We start from the raw sequence: 10,565 nt of genomic DNA on the forward strand, positions 1-10,565 counted from the left end.
GCCGGCAATACCACCCTCCTCCACTTCGTCGTCCAAGAGGTCATCAGAGCAGAGGGCTCTCGCCTCTCCTCCACCACCACCACCACTACCACCCAACCAAACTCCCTCCGCGACGACCTCGAGTGCTGTCGCCGCGGCCTCCATGTCGTCGCAGGCCTCGGCAGCGAACTCAGCAATGTCAAAAAGTCAGCTTCCATGGACTCCGATGTTCTCAGCAGCTACGTCTCCAAACTCGCCGGAGGAATCAGTAAGATAGCAGAGGTTCTGAAACTCGCCGGAGATGGAGACCAGAGGTTCAATGAATCCTTGAGGAGCTTCATGAAGAAGGCAGAGGATCAGATCATACAGGTTCAGGCTCAGGAGAGCGTCGCACTGTCCTTAGTGAAGGAGATAACAGAGTACTTTCATGGCAACTCTGCCAAGGAAGAAGCTCATCCTTTCAGGATCTTCATGGTGGTTAGGGATTTCTTGTGCATTCTTGATCAGGTTTGCAGGGAGGTGGGGAAAATAACGGATAAAACCATTGCGAGCTCCATTCGACAGATTCCGGTGCCGGTTAACCCTAATCTGCCCTCTCTGTTCCCAAAGCTTCGAGCTTTGAGGCCGGAAAGCTCTGACGAGGAGGGCTCGGCGTCGCCATTGTCGTCCTAGTGGTTAGTTAGATTGAAAAATGTTATCTTGGAGGAGATGGATGGCTCCATGAGGCAAAATTTTGCTGGTTGTGATGTTAGAAAGCCAGCACTGTCTTTCTAGTAGATTCAGGGTTCTTTATATAAATTTTTTTTTTTTTTGGATGTCTGTAAAATGAATGTAAGAGATTTTCAAATTCTTTATGGTAATGTTTATGTAGAGGAAGAAATAAAATTTTAAAATGCGGATGGTAATAAGGCAGAAATTTTTTTTGGAAGATTTACATATGTACCACTCAATTTTTAGTTATACCTAAGCTTTATTTTTAGAAAAAAAAAATATTGCATTGGGACTCCGCAAATAAATTTACATATAGAGTCCAATGAAATCACGTCACGTAGATGTGACAAAAAAAAATCGGTCTAATAACACGGGAATATTCCTCTTGTGTTATTCATGTGTTATTATATGTTATTCAGGTGTTATTGTGTTCTAGAAATATTTTCGGTGTTATAATAACAAAATAACATATTAATAACATTTGACTAACACACAATAATACCTGAATAACACGAGAGGAATATTCCCTTATATTACCGGGTAAATTTTTTTTTTTTCCTGTCACCAACTGCCACGTGACGTGATTTCATTGAACTTCGAATGACTCTCTACATTAGGTGTCCTGACAGAATCTTGGAGGAGATAGTGAAAGGTAGATCGGTGAGCGTAGAGGGGGCGAGTGAGACAGTTCAAAAAGGGTGAGAAAGGCCACACGGCACCACACGTGTGCGGGGCCAACTGGATCAAAAAATTTTATGGTGCGTGATTCGAAAACTGTCGGGAAAAGAAATTTAGAGTAATTTTCAATCCCTCTAAACTTTAACTTCGGCATTACTTTTTTACTTTGAATTATATAATAGCTTTTGAAATGCTGAAAAAAGTAACAATAAGCTCCAATAATTCAGACCAAACGGACACGTAATTGTTTCAATTTACATTATATATTCTCCTCCCTTCGTACGTTTGTGGCGCACGTGATTGATGAACTATCATTTCAGATCCAGGAAAAATCAGGAAAGAATACAATTAGTTACACTTCTAAGACATCCTAAGAGTCATGAATTTATGCATGAAGTTTCATACATATCACTTTTAAAAAGTTTATGTTGGAAATATTTTTAATGTGATATTGAAATTTTGAATGATAAGCATGTAAACACAAATAATGTTGAGATTTTAGATATGCAAATATATAAAATTGATGTGGTATTTATGTAAATGAGTCTAAAAGTTAATGAATTGTGTGCGGGAAGTGTGCTTATTAAACAAAATAATTTTAAAAAAATCGGCGGTACGGATACATCGAGAATCACTAAATAGACTCCAAAAGTCCAAAGTGATGGACTAAAATCAAAGAATTTAGACAACATTCAATGACACCGATGATTGAGGACGAGGATTGAGGACGCGATTAGGGAGGATGGGGGGAGCAAAATAAAAAAAATAATCAAAACATTCAATTTCAATAAATATATATATAGAGAGAGAAAGTTAGAGAGTTCGGGAGAGAGAGAGAGAGAGAGAGAGAGGGTGAGAGAGAAAGTTAGAGAGAGAGAGAGAGAGAGAGAGAGAGGGCCGGGGGTGATTTCATGCCTTTACAACTGGATCAGTAGAGTCATCTAGGACTTGAATTATCATCCTCTCTGTCGGCCAATCCAAATTACATGCGGCCCCTATTGAAAGCTTGTACACCTGCTCCCACTTTTTCCATGAGCAAACAGAGACAAATAGTACACACAGAGAGAGAGAAGAGTTTATGAACTTGAAGAATGGCTACCTCCTTCTCATTGTACATTGGGATCTGCACAAGAACCATGGGGAAAGATGAAGCTCCAGCCTCCAAATCCGATGCCTCAGAACTCATTGGCTTCCATCTGTAACGCTTCTCAGGCTTCAATCCGAACACCTTCACAACAAGACAAACCAAACCCACAAACAACTTCTCCGTCAAAAGTATGAGTGTCATTATCAGGCAAATCAACACCGCAACTCTCAACAGTGGCACCACAACAATCACTCTCGTCTGCTTCCATTTCTTATGCAGCTCCCAGCCAAAACGTTCAAAATCAATATGCAAACCTCCGAACTCCCTCATTTTTTGTTTACAGAGAGCTACAGCTTCCACTGCATCAGCTCAGAGCTTATGGCAGCTAGAGGAAAGCTTTCACATGGTTTCTTATACTAATTTTTCACCTCTCCTTCATTTTTGTGGCTTTAGTCTGTGCGCCTTCTTCTGGGGACCTCATGACAAATCTCAACAATGAAAAAAATACAATTTGGAGAGAATACACGTGGCTAAGATAAATGCACATTTTTAAATATTAAGTTGTTGACAACCATCTTAAACTGAAGGTTGGCAAGGGAGGCGATTTATCCGAATGATTGGTAGAACGTGTCAGGAGATGTTCTGCAAGATGGAGTTCAGTCCTCGAGACGATCCGCATGAGGCTCTCTTTCTGATCTAGTCAAGGTTTACCATATGACCGATAACTCTCATCGATCGAATAAGCCCTCAATCTTATTATATGCAAATAAGTCTGTAATTATCAAAAAATTCCACATAAAAGTTAACAATGAGGAGGTTAAAATGTATTTTTATAATGTTGCGACCTACTCATATAAATAGAGGTCAATGTCATGAATAAAGGATACATTCTTTTTCTGTTCTCTATTGTGCTCTATTTCTCTCTCATCACTTCCTAGCAGAACATTCTATTATCTGGTTGTGTTTCTTTGACACTTTTGGATTCAACATTCTTTAAGGTGTAATGAGCATGGAAACATCTCGTCAACAAGAAGAGAAGCTCAATAACAACCGTAGGGAGAGTTCAGTCAGACCTGGGGGTTTATGAAGGAATTTGTTCAACAATGCCTGCAAGATTTGAGAACTCAGATCACCAACCAGATGTCAGGACAATTCACAGAAGTACTTAGGGTGGTCGATGTCCTAGCAACAACCTCAGTTTCAAGAGAAGAGCAAGCACGACAAAAAACACTCAACCCCCTTCAAAGGGAAACACCAAGCAACAATGGAAGGAGGGTGATCCACCTGCAGAAAAAGTCTGATGACGGTCTATATCAAGACACATTGGATCCGCCTCTGTGGAGGAGAGAAATTGACCAGTGCAAACCAAGAAAAAAAGGCAGCTGGAAAATGCCTTCTCCCTATAAGTCTCTGGAAAAGTTCAATATGCTGGTCTTAGAGCCGTATAAGGGATGGTCGAATCCTAACGACTCCATCATATCGTTCGAATCGTCGACCATATGCCAGTTGAAAATTTTTTATGCCCTTGAATGTAAGCTCTTCTTCATGATGTTGAGATCAACCACATCAATGTGGTTCGACGGAATTCTCGTAGGGGTAATCACCTATTTTTTGGAGTTCAAAAGACTCTTTCTATCGTAGTTTGCCAATGCCTTAATGCCTGTAAAAAGCGCTCAATCCCTGTGACAACTGAAGCTAGGAGCCAACGAGAGTTTGTGGTCGTTTATCGCACACTTCTAAAGAGAAACACTAGACATCTAGGACTTGAAGAACTACATGGCCCAGGCCACGTTGACACAATGAGTGAGGTTGGAGAGGTTCCATTTCGAACTCAAACTCGCAGAGCTGCAAAGCTTGGTCAAGTTGTTGAAAATGACCAACAAATATATCATCACCTACGAGAGCACCAGCGAGCTCACCAAGCGGAGAATTCATAAGTGATCGCTAGAAGAGAGTAGAGGGCAACCCAGACAGAGTGCACGACTGTCTAACTGTCCCCGCTATGAGGGTCACCCCGAAAATCACTCCACCAAGTGTTATGAGGATCAGAGGCGAAAGAACAAGGCCCATAACCACAAATTGTCATACCATCGTAACCGATATAATCCTGGGGTTCCCCGTGAAACCCCACTCTAGGTATCCATGGCAAAAATAGTGGATGCCATCAAATATAAGGAGTTATTCAGGAAAGCAACACCGATGATGGTTGAAGCTTTTCTTCAAGATAACAAAAAATATTATAAGTACCACAGAGATCACGAACATGATACAGAAGAATACAGACACCTGTTAGGCATGATCGAGGAGCCAATAAAAGAGGGGAAGTTGAAAGAATTTATCTCCCTTGGAGCTGCGACCCAATGGCAGGTCAAATATCTTGCGGGAGGAATGACAGACGAGCCCATCAGCACCAATGCCATTCACATTGCGGTGCATGTGCCCGCAATCTTTGGAGGAAGAAAACCACCCGATCAACTAGCTCCAAGACTTCATCAACTCCATCATCGCTATCTAACAGAGGTTGTACTATGAAACAAATAAAGTGCTCCTTTATTTCAAAAAGGACAAACACCAGAAAGTCGGCATACACCCGACGCCCCCTAGGTGTCATCCCCTCCACTGCCGCACTGGGAGGAATTTGGCCGCCCACTCTCCTACCTCTGCCCGAGTGAGGATTATTTCCTATCCTTTGAGCCACATTGTCCAGCTCCACGATGCCCTACTCAATGGCCCCTTGTTTCAAAACAACTTGTTCCTTAGTATTCGCTCCCCTCCCCCCGACCTGATCCACAAAGGCAACATGGCCCTCAGGATCAGCGTCAATGTCTGAGGAAGTAAAAGTGATCATCAGGGCTCTTGCATCTGTAAAAAGAATACTAAAAGTTATGATTCAAACTACATACCCAAAACTTGACACCATTCAGAAGTGGTGTAAGAGACGAAGCCTCGTCGGTCCCCTCTAGTTGTCCACCCACGAAGGAAAAAGCCACCTATTTGCGACTACGACTGAGTTCCAACTTCATTCGGTAGCTTCTCGACCTCGCTGTGGAGTCATAGTCCCCGTGACAATCTTAATGAACATTCCTCCCCTTTAGGTAGGAGTGGTCGCCTCCAATGGTTGTTCTGAAAGACGATCATTGGTATGCCTTCCAACCTCCTCTGCAGCTCCCCTCTATGATGAAACTACAGAAAAATCAGAAGACCTAGTTTGATCTTTGTTTCCCCTTGCTTGCGACCATAACACAATTTACTTACTGCTTAAATCTCCAACAGATGCCTTGCCTGCTGATTTGGCCTTCGCCCGCATGAACTTCATGCTTCGAGAATATCGCTCTTGTTGGCTGATGATGTTCCCTCACTAGACACCGTGACAGCTACAAAAAATAAGAGATATAAGACTAAAGAAGCAACAAGAAAAGGAAATGACGCGAACCCTCCTTACCCCAAGACCTACTTATAATGGTCTGGGCACAAAAATCTAGGGAAGTTCTTTTTTTTGCAATAATGTCATTTAATTATTTAATATATGTTAAAAAGATTCTCCTATCCTATTGTACTGTGCAACTTCCGGGGAACAAGAGAACATGAAACTAATAATGTACATAAAAATTATGTCAGCACGAATCTCAAGTAGATAAACAACTCGGAAGGATGACACTGACGATCAGACATAGCTGTTGATGACCGTTTTGAACTGGATATTGGCAAGGGAGGTGTCTTGTCCGAACGATCAGTGGCATGTACCAGGAGATGTTTCGAAGGGCGGGGATCAGTCCTCAAAACGATTGACATGAGGCTCTCTTTTGAATTGGATATCAATCAAGTCAAGGCTTACCACACGATCGACGCCTCTCATCCATCGAATTAGTCTCTGGGCTTATCATATTCAAACTGTTGTGGTATATATATAAAATAAAAGAACGATCTTTGATGAAGCAAAAAATAGAATAAGAAAATTCACACCAGAAAATAGTAACACAGCGGAACACACAGATTTACGTGGTTCGGCAAATTGCCTACGTCCACGGAGTTGCAAAGGATTTTACCACTTGAGAAATTTACACAAGTCGATCGTTTCGACTTACAAGAGAGATCTCTCACTTCGTTGTTATTTCTCTTCTTCTTTCTCTACACCGAAGAAGATAAACTTACAAGAGAAATAAACCCAATTTCTTCTCTGCCACAAGCCACCAAGAGGAAGTTAAGGGAGAAAAATTTTCTTCTTCTTCATTCTGCTGCAAGGAACCACTGCTTGCACTTCTCTTCCTCTAATCCGAAAAAACATAAACTACCGCAGAAGAACACAAAGGGTCGTGCAAAAACAAAAGCGGCGATCTTCCAAGCCTCGCTATACTCTCTCACATTTCAGTCGCTTCACACGATAGGAGAGGTGAAGCTCCCATTTTATCGTGACTAAGAGGGCGCAGGAGCGGGAGCAGTTTCTCTTTTCTATTTGCGAATCGACGCCAGGCGAGAGACATGACTATTCGCGATCAGGCGTAGGCGGGAGCGAGAGTCTGTAGTAGGAGGCGGGAGCGGGAGAAATCGGGAGTGAGATTGGGCAGACCGAATCGGGCTCCAACATAACATGAACAACTCTGTTATTACCAAAAAATATTTTTGAAAAGTTAATACTTAGGTGTCTAATATGTACTTTTATAATACTGAGACCTATGCTTATAAATACTGGTCTATGTCATGAATAAACAACACTCTCTTTTATTGCCCCTCACTATGCTCTCTCTCTCTCTCTCACTCTCTCACTCACTTTACTTCCTAACATATGAGTGTGCTTCCCAGACACTTTTGGATTTAACACATATGAATGTAAGTGATATGTATGTAAATTAAACCTTCTTTAAAAATTAGCTCACAACGAAAAATTAATATTAAAAAAACATATATTTACCCACATGAATAAAAAAGGGCTTGAAAGCTAAGAAAGGAAAAAAAAAACATACCAAACACGATGAATAAAAAAATAATGAATAAATAAGCCATTGATTCATAAATTTATATTAATCAAATATTTGATTTCAAAAATTGTCCCAAATTGAATGACTACCTAGTTACAGTGGCTAGTTTTACCATGAGTCTGTTTGAAATATTTTTCTATTTGGTTTGTGTTTCGGATCTTGAACACAATCTTGTTTAGAGAATTGCTTTCTGTTGACTTTTTAAAAAATTCGTGTGACGAGAAATTATTTTTATTTGAAATATTGTTCTGTCTGCTTTGTGTTTCGGATCTTGAACACAATTCTGTTTGGAGAATTGCTTTCTGTTGCCTTTTTAAAAAATTCGTGTGACGAGAAATTATTTTTTTCAACTTGACCTACTAAAATGTGGTGGTTGCAAGAATTGATTGGTTTTTTGGAAATAAAAAAATATATTTATAATTAATTATAATCTCTACTTTCTAGCTTTCTCCAATATAACTTTACAATCACCTTCTTAAAAGTTATAACTACCCCAAACACACCCTATAGCCCTCATCAACTTTTGTTAAAGCTGGGATGAGAAGAATTCTAGCTCCCTTGGGCTGCAGAAATCCTTGACCGTTAGAGAGATTCAGACGCAATTTTGGCTGCACCGGAGGAGCTAATCTTCACCACTACTGTTCCAATATTATTTGAATGTGTTACAAAATAATAATCTTTTAGCATTTAAAATAATTAACCGGCCGCAAATTAACGAGCCGTGTCTACTTCCACCTCACGTTTCTCTTTACCAGTAGTTTAATTTAAGGCTCCTGAAGAGGAGAAACTATTGTGTTTTTCATCTGAACATATGAATGATGGCATGGATCATAGTATGTTGGAGTTTTTTTATATCGGCTTTGATGATAGATAAGTATTCAATTATGTTGTTTGTGGTTGGTCAGTGCATATATGTGGAACTCTAATCGTTTTGATGTATTTCTTGTTTTGTTTTATACAAGTTTGCGTCAGAATAGTGTCGACACTTTCCAACCCTAAAGTGTCAATCCACCTTTTGATACTAGACACCGTTAAATTACGCAATAACATCAAAATTATCTGATATTGATTTGCGTCAAACTAGGCCGGCGCTAATTCGCGTTGACATATGTCGACGCTAATTAATGTCGGATTCAATCGGCACAAAACAGTCATTCAGACATTGTCGGTCATAATTCCGACAAAAATGTTTAGCGACGGTCAAATATCGACACAAATTCAATTAGCGACGTCTATGTTAACATTAGAATATTTTCGACAAGCTCTGGAAAATAGCAAAAAGTTGAATATTTTCCTGCACCGTAAGTATATCTTTTTTTCCCTTGTATTCAAGACTTTAACTCGCATGCCTTCCGTTAATATGTATATTAATATGCATGATATGAGTGTATAGGAATATGTCGGTTTAGAATAGATTAAAGGTACATATGTTTTAATTGACGTCATGTCATAATAGTTAATATGATCTAACTCGATGAGGCCTTTAAATTATGGGCCATATCATTTATATTTTAAGAGTTATTTTTAAAAATTATTTGACAATTTTCAATTATTATTTTGTTTTAGGGATAGTTACATAATGGTCGACTACAATTTATGCATCAAATGTCGGATTCTTCAACAATTGTTAGTAATTTTTTGGTTTAGGGTTTAGGGTTTGTTGTTTTTATTTGGATGTTAGTGTTGACTCATTTTTTCTTTCTGTCATTTTGTAGCACTTATTGTTTGTTGTTTTTATTTGGACGTTAGTGTTGACTCATTTTTTCTTTCTGTCATTTTGATGCTTTAAGACTCCCTTGATGTTGGATGAATAACACTGTTAATGAGGTGGTTTTGAGCAGAGTTGGGACCGGCTCAAAATTGGCTTGAATGGATTGGATTTGGATTGAAATAGGCTCGTGACAAGTTATGTACGATTTCAAGCCAACTCGGTTCTAAATTGAATCGAGCTCGATTTGGCTTGAAATTAAAATGATCCAGCTCAAATTTGAGTTATTTGGATCCGTTCCAGCTTTATTTGGTTCAAAATCGGCTCGAACTCGAAATAAAATCGCTTAATTTGAGTTTTTAGAACTGATTCCACTCATAATCTGCTCCTAGCCTGTTATAATTCATTTTATTTAGCATTCTATATAATTTTTATAAAAAAAAATAATTTGAGTCGATCTCGAGTCAGCTTGAGCGGAATCATGTATTGCTCGAAATCAACTAAAAAAAAATTCAATCCGAATTTTTAACTCATAGTTCAACACGTTTATTTTGATAAGATTTTGATTCGAGCTAAAATCCGATTCAATTTTCGACCGATTACTGATCTTCGAGCTAAAAATACCACTTAATTTCTATTCAATCAAATATTTAATATCTAAACCTCAAATATTTTTTATACATAACATCTTATTGACATATGAAAAAGAAGTGTTTCATGTTCTAAAAGTTAAAATGATGATGTTTGTTTTATGGGTCATAAAATATTTAGACAACTAAAATATCAAAGTTAAAATTTAGATATTAGATAGATATGTAAATACATAAGAATTGGATGATATGCATGTAAAAATCTCTATATTTCCATTTCATAATATTTGTTAAGGTTAATACAAAATTATTTTATTAACTCTTAGCTCTTGAGATTTGCGTCAATTTAAATGGCTGCATCCCCTCGCCATGTGAGATTCATGTGACCCAACCCTCGTGAAACATATTTTCAGGTGTTAAAGTTTTATTAATATAAATACAATTAGGGGTCTAAACGAGCCGAACACAAGCGAGCCATGCTCAGCACGTGTTCGGCTCATTTATATTTCGAGCTCAATAAGTGTGTTCGTGTTAGGCTCGTTTGCTTAACGAGCCGAACACAAGCTGTTCACGAACAAAGTCATTTTAACAACCTTAATCATGTAGCCATAAGACAATAAGGATTTGAGCAAGATTTAAAAATTATTATTTTTATTAAAACATTATTTGAATCTAGTTTAATAATTTTTATTCTATTTTCTTAATCAATACTTTAATTTATTATAAATCTTTGTAGTCTTGTAGTCAACTAAATTTTTAAAAAAGAGTACCCGTTAAAGAGATATATATAATTGATCAGTAGTATTTCGAGCCAAAACGAGTCGAACACGAATGAC

The 10,565-nt window shown here is 38.6% G+C and overlaps 2 protein-coding genes across 3 annotated transcripts in view; both read right to left on the minus strand.

Moving 5' to 3' along the window:
- The window catches only part of LOC110021503 (probable mannan synthase 11), a 14,674-nt gene that overhangs the window by 2,412 nt on the left and 1,697 nt on the right, over positions 1-10,565 (minus strand). The gene's annotated exons all lie outside the window — the stretch shown is intronic.
- On the minus strand, positions 2,277-2,944 carry LOC110021505 (glucomannan 4-beta-mannosyltransferase 2-like). Its single transcript, XM_020720020.1, has 2 exons — positions 2,468-2,944; positions 2,277-2,382 (listed from the first exon to the last, which is right to left on the minus strand). The coding sequence occupies exons 1-2, from the start codon at positions 2,783-2,785 to the stop codon at positions 2,278-2,280; spliced, it is 423 nt and encodes a 140-aa protein (XP_020575679.1). The 5' UTR covers positions 2,786-2,944; the 3' UTR covers position 2,277.

Source organism: Phalaenopsis equestris, unplaced genomic scaffold (assembly GCF_001263595.1).
Source record: "Phalaenopsis equestris unplaced genomic scaffold, ASM126359v1 Scaffold000134, whole genome shotgun sequence".
NCBI classification, from domain to species: Eukaryota; Viridiplantae; Streptophyta; class Magnoliopsida; order Asparagales; family Orchidaceae; genus Phalaenopsis; species Phalaenopsis equestris.

What these genes read in the sequence shown, in the direction of transcription:
- LOC110021505 (XM_020720020.1), bottom strand. Translation starts at nt 2,785, where the DNA reads ATGAGGGAGTTCGGAGGTTTGCATATTGATTTTGAACGTTTTGGCTGG. An exon ending in CAATGTACAATGAGAAGGAG is followed by an intron (nt 2,383 to 2,467) that starts GTAGCCATTCTT and finishes AAGTGGGAGCAG; the next exon opens with GTGTACAAGCTTTCAATAGG.